Raw genomic sequence first — 17,063 nt, 5'->3', positions numbered from 1 at the left:
TGAAGCTTCCTGGCTGCCACCCTGTCCGTCGGCAACCCCTTGGTTGTCAGGTATGGATGATGGGTCCTATCCAAGATGTGGAGTAGTCGACAACATTGACCATGGAAGTCAGAATACTCAGTACAGGGAGATGATTGATTAGGACTAGCCCAAAAAGGTCCGCCTTAGTGTCCGTGGCCAATTTTGCCAACGTGTCTGCAAACACGTTTTGATCCCTGGGGATCTGGCAGATGGAGTACTTCTTGAAAGTTTGAAGCTTCTCTCGCGTCTGAGTCACGTAAGCTGCCATCTTTTCCCCTTTAGTTTGGTATTCTCCCAAGATCTACTTGACAACCAACTAGGAATCACTATAGATCTCCAGGTTTGCGATCCCTACTTCCCGGGCCAGGCGCAACCCGACCAACATGGCCTCGTGCTCGGCCTCATTGTTCGAAGCCTTGAACTGGAAATGAAGGGAATTTTGTAATTGGTGCCCCTGAGGCGAGACTAGGATGATTCCGGCCCCTGCTCCATTTTAATTTGAGGCCCCGTCTACGAACACCTTCCACACGGGCACTGCGGGATCGTCTTCTTCAGTGATCCCGAAGCATTCCACGATGAAGTCAGCTAGGGCCTGCTCCTTGATTGAGGTTCTAGGGATGTAAGCAATGTCGAACTGACTCAGTTCCATGGCCCACTTCAAGAGTCTCCCTGATGATTCAGGTTTTTGCAACACTTGCCGTAAAGGATGGTTGGTCAGGACTCTTATGGCATGAGCCTGGAAATAAGGCCTAAGCTTTCGAGACGCGATTAATAGAAAAAACGTTAACTTTTCGATTAGTGGATATCGTGATTCTACACCCAATAATCTTTTTCTTACATAGCAGACCGAGAGCTGGGCCTTCCCGTCCTTGCGCACTAGGGCAGCGCTGATCGCGTGTTTGGTCATGACCAAATAGAGGTATACCAGTTTTGCCAGTATCGGTGCTTGGGGTAGGTGCTCTTTCAGACATTGGAAAGCCTCTTCACACTTGGCTGACCATTCGAACCGCTGGCTTCCCTAAAGGACGTTGAAGAACGGGATGCACTTGTCCGTGGCCTTTGAGACGAAACGGCTCAAAGCGGCTATCCTTCCAGTCAGGCTGTGTACATATTTGTGCTTCCGGGGTGAGGGAATCTCAACCAGTGCCTTGATTTTGTCCGGATTGGCTTCTATTCCCCGGAAGCTTACTATGAACCCTAGGAACTTTCCGGATGCTACACTGAATGTGCATTTTTTGGGATTCAACTTCATCCCGTACCTTCGAATGATCGCGAAGGCTTTGGTTAGGTCGCCATAATGTTCGCCGGAGGTTTTGGATTTGACCAACATGTCGTCGATGTACACCTCCATGTTTCGTCCCAGCTGGGCCCGGAACATTCTGTTGACTAGCCTCTGATAGGTGGCTCCGACGTTCTTGAGTCCGAAGGGCATGACAATGTAGCAGTACACCCCCTTGTCCATTTGGAAGCTGGTGTGTTCCTGGTCTGCTATGTGCATAGAGATCTGATTGTAACCTGAGTAGGCATCCATGAAACTCAAGATCTCATACCCGGGCGTCGCATCCACCATCTGATCGATCCGAGGGAGCGGGAAGCAATCTTTAGGGCAAGCTTTGTTTAGATCTGTGAAGTCGATGCATGTCCTCCAGATCCCATTTGGCTAAGGCACCAGAACTAGGTTGGCCAGCCACACGGGATACAAAGCTTGTCAGATGAAGTTGATCAAGTATAACTTTTCAACTTCTAGCTTGAGTGCTTCTACCCTTTCCGTCCCTAGGGGCCTTTATTTTTGCTGGACCGAGGTCGCACCTTTGTCGATATTCAAGGCGTGGCAAATGACATTGTGGTCGATCCCAGTCATATCCGAATGAGACCAGGCCAGGACGTGTTGGATTAGGCTTATACAGGATCTTTATTTATTTTCATGTATATCTAATAATAAACAAATTAATACGAGATAGCCTAAAACATGTTTCTAAAATTGAATTCAAAGAGAAACAAATAATATAATACTTACAGTATACGCAGCGGAATTAAGAGTCCTTCCTTCAATTTCTCTAACTCTTGTATCCTTTCTGTCGCAGAGTATTATCAAGAAACTGAACCGATCTTCTATTTTCTTCACAATCTTCCAATGTATCCTTAGAACCACCTAGACTAGTGTGGCAAATTCTCAACACATGAGATAGATATAGAGAGAAGAAGAGAAAATAACAAAGTGGCTTAGAAAATGACTTGTGTTTAGAGAGAATCTAAAACTATCAGAAAATCTAACTTGTGACTTGTCAAACTTTTTTTTTTTTTTGACTTCTCTCTAAGCACTCCTTTTATAGACTCAATTAGGCCATTTAATTTAATTAAAAAATCAATGAAATAATAGCTATTTTGAAGCCCTAGGTCGAAATTATCATGGGCTAAGGCCCGTGAAATTTCCCATTTGATTATAAGCCCATTGGACTTAAAATCAAGGCTGGTATTGTTTTCTATTGATTTAATTAATTAAATAATTATTTAAATCCTTTATCAAATTAATTATTTATAATTTGAACATTGATTTAAATTTATTTATTAATTTAGATACCAGTTTATCTTAATTAATAAATCTGCCATAATTTCTCTTTTCTTCTCAAAATTACACAACTCTGTGAAACTATCCAAAATTGATCTGGTCAACTTTGATAATTCTAATTAATAATTAAATCAATTAATTGAGACTATCTAGATGATTTTATCCAAGGTACAATGGGGACCATGGGCCTATGAAATCAAGCTCCAATAAGTTATCATAAATCTAACAAATAAATTTATTAACTTATTAATTCCTCGTGACTCCACTATAGACTTGGAATTGCACTCTTGAATTCATAGAACGCTCTATAACAAATATAGATACGCTATTAATTATCCATTGTTACAACCATAATTGTCACTCAATCATCTATAGACGGTCTACAATGAGATAGGACTAAAATACTGTTTTACCCCTCATTGTATTTTATCCTTAAAACACTTAGTTCCTTGTAAATGATATTTCAGTAAACTAATTTAATTACTGAAATGAGATCTCTATCATTTAATACCTTGAACCAAACTAAAAGGAAACCATCGTTTCACTTCTTCATCAGAAGCTATAGATGTTCATACCTATGATTAACACTCCCACTCAATTATACTACCGAGTTCCCAAGATGTAAGTATGGGCTAGTCCGTAGGGTAAGCTGGTAACGAACAAGTCAAAGAACTCAAATAATACAATCAGTTAGAATACTAACCACTAAGAATTGAGATTGAATTGACCTATGGTCAACTATATGATATGACTAGAATAGATAATAACGACATGTTTACTTATCTTATCAACTGTCAATATCGGCCATGTCCGATGTAACATATACATCCGATCTTATCTACTTTGCTAATGTTCTGGAAAGAACATAACACTGTAATGTGTAAGTAGATCATATCGTAGATTGGCAAGTCAGTGTAAATCCGGTGCACTGACTAATCTTAGGACTAACTTATTTTGAACATATAATCATATTTATATTCCACTGTGATTACGTCACTATAAATAAGATTAGCTATATGCTCGAGATTTAATAGAAGTTTATATTAAACAAATAATCATGAAAATAAAACATGTGAGCAAAGTGATTGACCAAGTCAAAAAATGATTTCTATTCTTTTATTGATAATAAAATGAGATTACAAAGAATTTGGGTTTTAATTAGGGCATAAAACCCCAACAGGACGTCCTGGTTCTCCTTTACCTGGGTGATGATTGCGGCTCAGACCTCCGCTTTCAGGTTCTTCTTGACTTGGATTACTTTGGTCGGGTCGGTGTCACTGATGCACACTTCTTCAATCTACTCCATGGGCTCTAGGACGCGATCCTCCCCTATACGCGGATCCAGCTCGTCCTCATCCCCGACAAACCGTCTTGCCGGGGGAGGGGGCGGGACTGGATTGGCGATTTCCTCAAGGGGCTCTTCACGGACCATGCACACGAGTCGGGCGGATTCGTGGTAGCATTTCCGCGCGCTCTTCTGATCTCCTTGGACGGTTCCCATTCCCCCGCTATCGCAAGGGAATTTCATGCATAAGTGGCGGATGGAGGTGATTGCCCCGAACTCGACCAACGCGGGCCAACCGAAAATGACGTTGTAAGCGGTGGGGCAGTCCACCACCATGAACGTACAAAATTTGAACGAGCTTTGCATCTCGTTCCCCAGAGTTACGGGCAACTGGATTTTTCCCATCGGGAGTATTGAGTCCCCATTGAAGTCGTACATCTGGGTTGGGCATGAGGCTAGGTCCGCCTCGGTCAAGCCAATCGCAATGAATGCAGGTTTGAACAGAATGTTGACAGAGCTTCCGTCGTCCACCAGCACTCTGGACACCATCTTGTTGGCGATTTGGGCGTCAATGACCAGAGGGTCGTGATGCGGGAAATGGACATTGCGGGCGTCATCTTCTGTGAAGGTGATGGGGACGTTCATCAACTTCGGGCGTTGGGTTGGTGCCTGGACTAGGGCGTATACCTCTTGGTCATGGTCAAGCTCGCCGAGGTGACGCTTCTGATCATTTGGGACGATCCTCTCAGATGGGGCCCGCCCGAGATGGTGGCTACGTGACCATCTACTCATGGGGGCACGATCCCAGCCAGGTAAGGCATTCTGGGTCCAGGCGCCTGCACGGCGGGGGCCCCCTGAGGGGCCTGCGGTCCCGGACCCTTAGCGTATCCTCCCTGGGGAGGTAGGTACGCTCTAGGCGCGCCCGGGATCGTGGATTGCCCGGGAACTGCTGACAATCCCGGAACTCCCACAGGCATCCTAACCCATTGGTGGAGGTGTCCCAGTTTGTTCAGATTTTCGATCTCATCCTTGAGCTTCCAGCATTCTTCGGTTGTGTGGCCTACCTTCTTATGGTAAGCGCACTTCTTGCTAGTATCCATCAGATTCCTTCCTCCTTTGAACATGGGGGCCAGTTTCCGGTAATGGACCGCCCTTTAAGTGGCCAAGTAGATGTTCTCCCTAGTATCTGCAAGGTTGGTGTACCCAGATCTCTTTCCCCGGGAAGGATTCACACTCGCTTCGGTTCCCCCCACCTGGGACGGCGGGGCTCCGACGAGAGCAACACTGTACCCGACTAGTGCGATTCTGTACCCGAAATAAGGGGTAGACTGGGCTGGGGCGTATCCCGAAGGGGCAGGGCCATATACTGCGGGTGTAGCAAAGGTCATTCCTGGCGCGGCTGCTGATCTTGGCGCAATCGGGGGAGTGACGTACTGCTGGGCCGGATACTGCACCCCGTATCCTGGAAATGTTTGGGCACTTGGCTGAGGCGCCGACTGCCATCCGAATTCTTGGATTTGGGCCTCCTCCCAGTTAATAAAGCCTTGGGCCCTTTTATGAATTCCTCGAGGGTAGCTGCCTTGTTGCGCTGCATGTCGTCCCAGATGGGAGATCCGGCCCGAATCCCGGATTGCAGGGCCACCAAGCGCTTTCCATCGTCCACCTTGGTCTTGGAGGCTTCCTCGGTGAAGCGCTGGATGTAGGCCCTCAACGTCTCTGTGGGGAGCTGCTTGATGTTGGCGAGGGCACTAATCTGCATGTCTATCCTCATGGTGGCCATGAACTGTTTGCAGAAAGCCGACTGCAGTCCAGACCAGGATTGGATGGATCCTGGCTTAAGCCTCTTCCACCATTCTTCAGCAGGTCCACCTAGAGTAATTGAGAAACAGAGGCACTTGCCGTTGTCGCAGACGTGGGCTACGGTCATCAAACGATTATAGCGCGACAGATGGTCTCTAGGGTCAGTGTTTCCAATATAGGCGGCCAGGCTCGGCATTTTGAATCCTTTGGGGAGCATCACATCCAGGATGTGCTTGGCGCAGGGCTCCTTGTCTTCCTCGTCGGAATTAGTGTTGGCTCCTTCCTGCTTGCGGACCAGGCGGTCCGTGACTTTCTTCAAGGCGGCCAGCTGTTCCATGAACTGTTTGGCCGTACCATCCTCCAAGGGAACTCTCTCGTTCCTTCTATCGTTGAGATTGTTTCTCAAATCGCCATCTCGGGGGCAGTTCTTTTCTTTGCGGACCCGCTCCTTTCGAGCATTCAGCCCATTGCGCAGGTCTACCCGAGATGTATCATCCCCGGAATTGGGGGCATTTAGCTCATCATCTACTGGCGCTGGTTCACAGAAGCGCTTGGGTGGAAAGACCATTCCCTTCCAGTCCGCCCTGGGGCGGGTCGGGGCCTGGTACCCTGCGGACGCGTCCCTCGCGGATTGATTGGGTGGCCCTGTCCTGGGATGGGGCGCACCTTCTCTTTCCTAGGGAGCGGCCGGGGAAGGGTCCCAGTCAATAGGACAGGAGGGACCTCCCTCTGGGGGTTTGCTTTGGCCTTTCCTTTCTCCTGGGCCGGGTTAACCGGGACCTGTCCGGGATCTTGTCCCGAAACGGGAATCGCCCTCGCCTCTCCGGGCGCACCATTCCTAGCTTGCGGAGCGGGCGGCTGCGTTCCTGGAGGCGGAACGACTGGAGTGTTAGCCGCTTGGGCGGCTATGAAAGCTTGTAGGGCTTGGAGGGACTCTTGCATCCGTTGAGTGGCTTCCTTTTGCTCGGCAATCCTGGCCTCTTGGTCCAGGACCTGCTGTCTCAGTTTAGTCATCTCCAGGTCCTGCTGGTTGGGGTCTACTTCTTTAGGGATCACGGGATCCTCAACTTCAAGATTGTGGTATTCCCTCTCATTTCCCTCTTCTTCCTCATAGTAATCTTCCTCATATTCCGCCCTGCCTTCATATAACTGCGACTCGTCAGGTTGGGACATCTGATGAGGTGCATCTTCAGACTGACCCTGAGGAAGAGGTTGGCTGGGCAGTGGCTCTCCATTGCCTTATTCTTGATTAGTAGGGCTGAAAGTGGTGTGTCTTGTGTTCACCATTGTTTCCAACGTTCAAGGTCAACTCTAGCTTTCTTAGGCTCTCAATGAAAGCACCAAAATGTTTACCGAGTTTTTCGGAAACCTTAATAATAGAAGATTAGAGAGCTTAGAAGAAAGGATTTGAGGAGTAAAGACAAGTCTTATTAACGCCCCAACCACGTAAAAACCTTGTCTTTACTCCTCAAATCCTTTCTTATAAGCTCTCTAATCTTCTATTATTAAGGTTTCCGAAAAACTCGGTAAACACCTGCAATATGTATTTCCTACATTCTTGATCTCCATCTATTTGTGTTTTGGTTTCTTGCTTTCCACTTGTTTGTTTCCTGGTTTCTTGCTTTCTTGTTTCATCTAACCCTCTCAAGATTATTTTCTTTGTTTGTGTTGATCATAGAATTATTTAGGGAAGTTAGATCTACCACAAGACCCCCTATGCTGGAAGGAGCCAACTACTTATACTGGAAGATAAAATGAGAGCATTCCTTAGGGCAGTAGATGAACGTGTGTGGATGGCTGTTGCAGATGGATGGAATCCTCCCACTGTCAAAGAAGGTGATGTCGAAAAAGCCAAAGCAATGAAAGATTGGATAGCTACTGAAATTGAGAATGAAAACTTCAATTCAAAGGCCTTACATGCTCTCTTTAATGTAGTCTCCACAAATCAGCTCAAGGTCATTGCAAATTGTGAGATTGCCAAAGAAGCTTGGGAAAAACTCAAAGTCAAGAATGAGGGCACCAATGTTGTCAAGAAGTCCAGACTTCGCTCTCTTGATAAGGCCTTCAAAAATCTCACAATGGAGGGGGGCGAATCAATAGCTGAATTCCATGCAAAATTGCGTGACATATCCAATAAGTCTTATTCCCTCGGTGAGACTTACTTAAGTGCCAATCTGGTTTGCAATGGTCTTGGTGTTCTTCCAAGAAGGTTCAAGGCCAAAGTCACATCAATTGAGGAAGTGCGTGAAATTGAAGATCTGGATCTTGATGAATTAATTGGATCCTTGCAAAATTATGAGCTGACTTTGAAAAGATGGAGTAAGAGCAAGAAGCAGCCAGAAAAAGAGAATGCAAAGCCTAACACTAATCTTTCCTTTGTTCACAAAGAAGAGCAGGATAAAATTGCAGATCTATCTGAAGGTCTGGCAGATGATATGTTTGCCCTATTGACCAAGAATTATGCCAAAGTCTTGAAAAATAATCTTAACAAGAAAACCTATGGAGGCAAAGAAAATTCCTTCAAGAAGATCACTCTTGCCACTAATAAGCAACCACAGTTACTGGACAAGAAGACTCGGGGCATTCAATGTCGTCAATGTGATGGATTTGGCCATAAACAAGCTGAATGTGCAAACACATTGAAGAAGAAAAAGACTCTCGTAGTAACCTGGAGTGATACAGATGAAGACAAAGATGACAGTATCAGTGATTGCTCCGATTAAGAAAAGAAAATGGTGGTGTTCCTTGCAAAAAGTACTCGCTCTAACACATTTGAGGAAGATACAGATTCTGTTAACTCAGAATGTGATAGCGTGGATAAGCAAGTTGCATATGAGAAGATGTTTAACCAATTGTCCTATATGGCCAAGAAGTTCAAGGCATTGACTGACACAAATGCCCAGCTCGAAGGAACTATCAAAGATCTCAATACAAAACTTGAAGAAAAAGATGAATTAATATATAGGTTGGAAGCTGATCTTGTTCGTGCCAAACAAGCTCTTGAGTTCATTCCACCTGGGACAGCGATTCTAAGTCAATATCTTCAGAATCAAAAGCCTTATGGTGATAGAAATGCTCTAGGCTACAAGCTGCTGTATAAAAAGGGAAAGAATTCAACAATCGAGGAATCATTATCATCTGCACCAAATCTGCCATTTGTATTTGCTGCTGTAAGCAAAAATACTGATGGATCTGGCTCTTCTGCAAAGGTTATCAGTAGCTCTAAAGAGGCTACAATTCCACCCAAAGTTTCTTCTATCCAAGAAATACCCACGTTAGTTCCACAATCTCAAAGAAAAATATTTGTTCCAACATGTCATTTTTGCCACAGACGCGACCATATACGACCAAGGTGTTACAAACTTCAGTCCTACTGAAAAGTGATGATTGAAAGGGGTGACAGCCTACTACAAACTCTACACAGTCTGCTCATGGTCAATGGAGGCCTAAATCTGAACCCAATGACAATTGTGCTCTGGTTGCTCATACCTCGTTCTCAACATTCAAGAATGAACATTGGTATTTATACAGTGGCTGCTCTAAACATATGATTGGAAACGAAAATCTCTTGTTAAATTTCAAGGAGTCTCAAGAAGGACTTGTTACATTTGACGATGGTAATAAGGGTGTTATTTTGGGCAAAGGCGACATGGTTCTTGCAGGGTTCCCACCCATCACGGGTGTCTTGTATGTCAAAGGTCTAAAGGCAAATCTTATGAGTGTCAGTCAACTGTGCGATGCTAGCTTCACTGTAAGTTTTACTAAAGCTCAATGTTTTGTTTCATCTAACGAGTGTTCAATTCTGACAGGAAACAATTCTTCCAATAATTGCTTCATGTTGACTTGATGGGGCCTTTGCAAAATGAGATGTTAACTGATTATGGCTACCCACAGAAGTGTTTAACATCATATTGTGACAGCACAAGTGCCTTTAACATTTCAAAAAATCATGTACTTCACTCAAGAACTAAACATATAGATATCATATATCATTTCATTAAAAGTTTGGTTGAATAAAAAATGCTCACCATTTCCCATGTTTCTACATATGCTCAATTAGTTGATATGTTTACCAAAGCTTTAAATGCTCACCTATGTTCATTTTTTTTTTTTTTTGCAATTTAATATCTTACTTTTGTTTTTTTGTGTTGTGGTTCAACTGTTGCTTCTCTAATCATCTTCCAAGTTTAAAGGTACTTCTCATCTCTTTTTTTTTTCTCCAAGATTGATTTGAGCATTTATTTGTCTCAGCTAAAAAGGCTACCATTTTTGGGTGCAATGGGAAGAGCTTCCCTTTTGGAAATTTATGCTTTGAGAAGTTTTCTCCTTCTACTTAGTATTTTTTTATTAAGGGAGACGGCTACATCTCTGAAAATGAGTGAAAGCCATAACTAATTGCTTTGACAAAGTCCATGAGTGGTACATTCAAAAAGAGACATTGTATTTTACAAACTAAAAAAATGGGCAAAAAAAAAAGAAAAAAAATAAAATCAAGAGTGAGTGAGCCTTAACTTTGGCTCCATGAGGCCACATGCACACACATATGGTAAATTTAGGCTAAAAAATCTTGTTGAAAAAAATGGTTGATGTTTGTTTGTCAAACTTTCATTCTTTAAGAGTTTATTTTTAGATTTTATGAATCACAACATACTCTTACATCTTTTGGATATTGATTTTATTTTTTAACAAAGCTTCATATTCATTTTCTCTATTGTGCTCATGAGGTTAGCGATCTTTTTTTGTGGGAAATATCATTTGTTGGTCATCTGTGGGTACATGTATTTTCAAAGGCTTGTTTATTTCGATCAACTTTTAAATTTTGAAAAAATATGATATTTGGTTGTTTTGTTTTTGGCCGTGTTCATTGGATCTTTTGCTTTAATAAGGGCCTTGTTTAGCTGTTCTATATTTTTTTTTTGTGCCAAACACTTTCTTAACGGAGAGCTTTTATCACAAATATTTTCTAAGAGCGCTATAAGTTATGGTTCTCTTTACAGCTCCAATGGTGAATATATTCTCTGAAGTGCCTGCAATTGAGGGGGAGTTTTCTTCTCCACGAGACATAAATGGTTCACAAATCCTGATATTCAAGGGGAGTCTCCAATTCAGGGGGAGAAATCTTAGTCGTCTCCTGATTCATCTGACCTCGCCTCAAGAAAGTTGTTCCTTGATTATGATCACTGAGGGGGAGAAATTGGTGTATTCGATTGACAGTTCTTTTGTTGTTTCTATGACTCTTGTTATTTCTGTTTAGTTGCTATAGTCTCAATTTAGTCTAGTGGTGTTGTTGAACATTTGTGCTTTATTCACTTGACTTTGTTTCTTTTGGTTTAGTACTGGTATTGATCACTGTTAGTTAGATTTTTTGTTTTGTTCATTGATCATAATTTGCCAAGAGGGAGATTGTTATAACCATGTTTTAGTGCATGTTTTTATTTATTTGGCAAATCATGATCTCAGATGCATCTGGGTTGTGCTTTGGTTGCATCTGGAGATCTTCGTGGTTTCATTTGCCACATGGGATAAGTATGTTTAGTTAGGGCTTAACTAATTTTTGTTTAGTTTGTTAATAGGTTTTTATGCTAGGTTCTTTACCTGCCTTTATATACTGCTCAGTTTTAGGTTTTGATAGTTGAGCTAATCATTCCATTGTTGTAGAGAGTTTCTTTGTTCTTGTTGTTTTTTCTCTCTAACATTTTTGTTGCAGATTTCTAGGTTAGATGTTCTTGGTTTTCCAAATTCTTCAAGGAGAAGAACAGAGGAATCTGTTCTCAATGTTTTTTTTAAGGGATTTCAGAGTTGTTGAGTTGAAGGGATTTCAGCCATTCTTTTAGGGCTCGTTTGTTTCAAGGGACAAGCACATGAGATTGACTACTTGTGTCCAATCCTATGTTTGAGCCAAAACTAGACTTGATGGGAGATTGGATATACTTGACCCTTCACTAATTTTGTTTTATAAAACGGAGACTATTTTAACCCACCAAGAAGGTGGGTTAATAAAATCCTTAGCTTTTTTCTTTTCTTTCTATAGTATATAATATATAAATATTTTAAATATATTAATTTATGTATATCACAATATTTTGTATATTTCTCTTTTCTTATTATTAATTTTGTTTATGTTATATATTAATTGCATTAAATTTTCAATATAATAATTTTTTAATTTTCAAAATAATAAATTTATGTCATCATTTTTATTTTTAATTATGAGTACTAAATATTATTTGACATTATTTTTTATTTAAAAAAATTACAAATTTATTAAAAATGTATTTTACTCTTTATTTAGTACCAAACATGGTATAATACAAATATAATTTAGTCTAATATAGGACAGTCCAGTCCTGCATGCTAAATTGGCTCCTAAGAGATTTAGAAGTACAGAAAGTTAAGTGGGAGATTCAACTTAGGGTAAATTGTAAATCTTATTGTGAGTTTTAGATTATTTTTTAGCAAATTAATATTTTAGTTTTGTAATTTGTAAAGAACAAAAATTTACTATAATGAAGTGATTTTCCCTCAACTGTGTGACCTAAGAGTAGCTAATTTTTATCAATAAATCTTACAAATATCTGCTAGTGTTCTTTACATTTCAATACTTGTTCTTTATTCTATTGACTGAATAAAATCTTTAATTCATAGACTCCAAAAATAAATTTTCACTAGTAAATTCCTGAAAAATGCTTAAGTGGAAGCGTGAGGACACTAAAGATTTTTTTTCCAAAAACAAAATAGTGGTGATGCTCATTTTCATTTGTTTTTAATAGCTGGATGCATTTAAATTGGCAAATGACATTTTTGAGGTGAATAATGAGATTACTCATCTTGACACATGATATTTTCTCGAGTATTTATTATAATATGAGGGAGAGAAAAATATTTATTTCAAAAGGCAAAAAAAGAAGAAAACAAGTGTGAAGATATTTTTAAAATTTTATGAGCTAAAATAGTTGTACTATTTGTACATGTAATATTTTCTTCGGAAACAAACAATAGGTTGGAGTTTTTTCCCAAAGAAAATTAGATTTTGTCTAGTTAAAAGTACTAATATTATATTTTCGATTTAAGACAGAAAAGTAGATGAGTTGAGCTTGAGTTACCGAACTCAATGGTGTTCTAAACTGTAGTAATAATAGTACCAAAAAGGGCATAAGTGGAAACTGCTTCTCAAAGCGAACACAGAAGTTACAGAACAGAACCAAAAAGAGGAAGAACAAAGGAAGGATTATATTAGAGCAAAACAATTTTATTATTAATTATAAATAAAAACTCCAAAAGCGATGGGCATGGAATCCTCTTCGGAGAAAGACCCAATGGAGTCTGTTCTGTCTTTGTCTTCGTCTTCGACCTCAAACTCGTTCGACAAAGATCGGCACGTCGTGTTCTTGCAGATGATGTACCAGCTTCTTCCGTACCAGTACCAAACCCAAGAGATCAACCGCCTCACTCTCGCTTACTTTGTCATCTCGGGCCTTGACCTCCTCGGTTCACTCCATACCGTACGCTTAATACCTCTGTTTCTTCTTTTTCTTTTTCTCGAGAAAATGCCAAGAAAGTTTTGATTTTCGGTTTTATTGTATATATAGAGAGAAACAAAGATGGGATCTTTCACAGTTTCTCTTCTTCAATAAGATGTGAATATTTGTTTTCATGGAAATGCAGTGTACTTATAATTAATGTCAAAGAAATCTTTCGAATCAGAAGATGAAATTTGTATTCATTTTAGCAAATTGAAAGATCTGTATTATATTCTAGTCTAACTGGTTCACATTTTGCTTCCTGTTAATGATGAGAAATTTAATTTATTTCTTTTTGGGTTCTGTACACGCCACATTGATATATTTTGGCTTCAAGATTCAAGCTCTTCTTTTCTTAAAAAATATATAAATTGGTTCATTCTTACTCACTTTAGTGTAGTTTGGTCAATACATAGGATCATACGAGAAAAGTTGGAGTCTAGGAACTCTTAGATTAGTCAGTGGTTGCTCAATATTTTTTTATTTTTTTTTTGTATGAACTGGTTATCAAGAATTTGGAGTTGAAATTTTGATTTTTATGTTGTGAATGATGATTTATTAGATCGACAAGGACGCAGTTGCTGAATGGGTATTGTCGTTTCAAGCTCACCCAAGTGATAAAGCTGAAATAAACAATGGTATAACTATGGGTTCACTTAATGAGAAATATGTTATCAATTGCTTTAATTTTCAAGTACTACAGAAATGTTATCTCTTATTGCTTGGACGAATGAACTGTCTTTGAATCCCGTTTCTTATTCCATTTACGATGCTTTGTTTATTGTGGGGTTGCTTTTTCTTGAGCTCCATTATTTGATCTTTGATGAGTTTAGCTTTCATAAATTGGAAAATGAGAAGGCCAAACATTTGACTTGCCGTTGGTTTGTTACAGGACAATTTTATGGCTTTAGTGGTTCCAGAACATCTCAGTTTCCTCCAGATGATAATGGGGTATGTTAAACTCTTAGTGCACTAAGCCTCCTGTTTTGATTTTCTTATATTTCTTCTCTTGATTTTTGAGTGAATGGGTTGCTTTGCACAGAAAGGTTTGCGGCTGTACTGTTTATTTGAAGATCTAACCTGTTTTGTGGACATAATTCGTTTGCTTCATTTCCTTGCAGGTTTTGGTTCATAATGGTAGTCATTTGGCAAGTACTTATTGTGCTTTAGCAATTCTAAAAATAATTGGCTATAACTTCTCCAAACTTGATTCTGTAACAATGTTGACATCCATGAAGAACCTTCAACAGCCTGATGGGAGGTATTTTTTTTTTCTTTTTCTAAATTTTGTTGGTGAAATTTTTCTTGTAATGGCTAATGTTGGTGTGTAGCACGAAAAACAGGCTGATTCACTCACTCTTTCTAGATTGTTTATAGTAACTTGCTTCCTCTTGTAATTTCCAATGCATGCAAATCATTTGAATGGCTTCTGAACATTTATATTTAGTCTAGCATCTCATGTAGTGGGAGTCTTATTATAGTAGTGTTTGATGATACAACTTCATATGAGGTACTTAAAAGTTTTATTATTTATTGTCATTTTTTCTGTTTGGCAGTTTTATGCCCATCCACACAGGGGCAGAGACAGATCTAAGATTCATTTATTGTGCTGGTAAGAGAAAAATGTTGCGTTGATTTTTATCATTAAGTTGCACAAGTCCTACGCTGGAATGTAGTTTGAATATGGCTACCTATTTTTTTTAGCTGCCATTTGTTCTATGTTGAAAAATTGGAGTGGCATGGACAAGGAGAAAGCCAAGGAATACATATTAAATTGTCAGGTTTGTTTATGTAGTAGTTTTGGTTAGTTCTATTATTTGAGACTAGTTTCTTGGGGTTATGTGAATTCCTTTTTATTATTTGAGACTGGTATAGATACTTATGCTCGGCGAAAAATTATTTCAGTCATATGATGGAGGCTTCGGTTTGATCCCTGGTTCAGAATCTCATGGTGAGTTTAACAAAGTTCTTCATTATGTGATTGTAGCATCCGACTTTAAAATGGCTTGAAAAGACTTGAACTTTCTTTCCTGAAGCGTTTCTTTTATCCAACCATAATGTATTTCGGGACCAGTAGTTTTCTAGTCTTGTAGTATAGCTATTTTAGAATTTTTTGAAGCTGGGTTTTGTTCATATAATATCATCCAACGGTGTTTAATTTAGTGGCACAGGTGGTGCAACCTATTGCGCTGTAGCATCTCTCCGGTTGATGGGCTTCATTGAAGATGACATTCTCTCAAAAAATTGGTCATCTTCCATAATTAATGTACCATTGCTGCTGGATTGGAGCTTGCAGGTTTGTTTTCTTCATGGCCAAAATGTCAAGATTTCACTGTATGGTTGTTTGATAACAAAGCAAGTGAAAATGACGGAGACATTATGAGAACTCATAATTTTATTGTTTCACTATGTCTACTGGAATAGTTAACCTAAGTGTTTTTGTTATTTCAATTAATGAATAAAAATAAAACTTGTACTGCTGCAGAGGCAGGCAAGTGATGGAGGATTTCAAGGCAGGCCCAACAAGGATAGTGATACCTGTTATGCATTTTGGTAGGTGAAAGAACATCTTTGGATGAATTTGTAAAAGCATTGAATTATTGTGCTTTTGACAAACGGTATGAGCTTGTGTAGGATTGGAGCAGTACTTCGAATTTTAGGGGGCCACAAATTCATTGAAGAGAAATCCTTGCGTGGATTTTTGCGAACTTGTCAGTCTGAGGTATGTGGTTCTCCTTTCCTACCACTAGCTAATTGAAATTCAGCTCATACATCTTCTGAAAGATGGTGGAAATAATATGTTCTCTGATCTTTTTGTATGGACCACCTACAAATTTTTATTTGCGTAGCTAATATGTCTCTATTGCTACTGTATGAGTATGTATGGCCCCCCCTTTACAAATAATAGAGAGGGTAGTTAAAGAGTCTTGCACTTGATATGAGGGGAGAAAGAACCTGATATGATTGCTGTAATAATTTTTACGGGTATTCTTTTCCATCTTGTCTCGGTTAAATTGGTCTCAAGAGTTAATGTAAGGTTCATTGTGAGAAGACTACTTATGTCATTCTTGCAATTACAAACTAAAGATATCTATTAGCTAAAGCTCTTAATATATATTTGTATATGAATAAGTCCTCAATTTTGATGCTAATATTTGTCTCGTTGCTAGTATGGTGGTTTCAGCAAGTTCCCGGGAATGCTACCGGATCTTTACCATTCCTACTACGGATTTACAACATTTAGTCTTTTGGAAGAGTCCGGTCTGAACCCGCTTTGCGTTGAGCTGGGAATTGCAGAACTTGCTACTGGAGAAATCTGACATTGTTCTTCTGATCTCTCTAATGCAATAGTTTTCTGAGTATATGCGTATAATATGATCATCCCAGATTAAAGCCGGCTTGTTTATTAAAGTATAGAAATGTTTTTGCATTTTTAGGTTGAGGGATGCATAAGTCTACTGTTTACTGATCTTTGAAACATTCTTTTACCAAAACAAAAGAAAAAGAAGTGGGAATGTATCCTATTTAATGTTGTTTATAATGTTAAGATTGTTCTAACATTTACAAGAAAAACTATATATAGATTTCATATAAATGATTTTTGTTCCCTATTCATTCGCCGAAGACAAACTCTTAAAGTTGGCACAAAATCAGTCATTTCAGTACACTTTACAAAAGTAGTAGAAAACCAGACTCCCATCTTCATTGAGCAATTGGGTGTTAAAACTCTAGTTTGTTTCAGCTCCGACTTCTCTAGTTTTGCCATTCAACTGACCCAGCTGCAAGTCTTTTTACTTAAATGCCCAGAAACACATTTCATTATGTCACAGACATCACGTGAAAAGGTCTTTGAAATTGTAACCGGATA

The 17,063-nt window shown here is 39.8% G+C and overlaps 1 protein-coding gene across 1 annotated transcript; it reads left to right on the top strand.

The window, feature by feature from the left end:
- Window positions 1-12,659: 12,659 nt before the first annotated feature.
- Window positions 12,660-16,804, top strand: LOC133798424 (geranylgeranyl transferase type-1 subunit beta). Its single transcript, XM_062236699.1, has 11 exons — window positions 12,660-13,177; window positions 13,758-13,833; window positions 14,088-14,146; window positions 14,317-14,456; window positions 14,752-14,807; window positions 14,900-14,976; window positions 15,101-15,146; window positions 15,367-15,491; window positions 15,681-15,748; window positions 15,830-15,917; window positions 16,366-16,804. The coding sequence occupies exons 1-11, from the start codon at window positions 12,959-12,961 to the stop codon at window positions 16,513-16,515; spliced, it is 1,104 nt and encodes a 367-aa protein (XP_062092683.1). The 5' UTR covers window positions 12,660-12,958; the 3' UTR covers window positions 16,516-16,804.
- The last annotated feature ends 259 nt before the right edge of the window (window positions 16,805-17,063 follow it).

This window comes from Humulus lupulus, chromosome 8 (assembly GCF_963169125.1).
Source record: "Humulus lupulus chromosome 8, drHumLupu1.1, whole genome shotgun sequence".
In the NCBI taxonomy this organism is placed as follows: domain Eukaryota; kingdom Viridiplantae; phylum Streptophyta; class Magnoliopsida; order Rosales; family Cannabaceae; genus Humulus; species Humulus lupulus.
Note: the sequence above shows the minus strand (reverse complement) of the source record. Positions and strands in the feature narration are given on the sequence as shown.

Coding starts and splice junctions, on each gene's coding strand:
- LOC133798424 (XM_062236699.1), top strand. CDS start 12,959: ATGGGCATGGAATCCTCTTCGGAGAAAGACCCAATGGAGTCTGTTCTG. Junction 14,457..14,751: donor CTTCAACAGCCTGATGGGAG/GTATTTTTTTTT, acceptor TCTGTTTGGCAG/TTTTATGCCCATCCACACAG. Junction 15,749..15,829: donor GATACCTGTTATGCATTTTG/GTAGGTGAAAGA, acceptor GAGCTTGTGTAG/GATTGGAGCAGTACTTCGAA.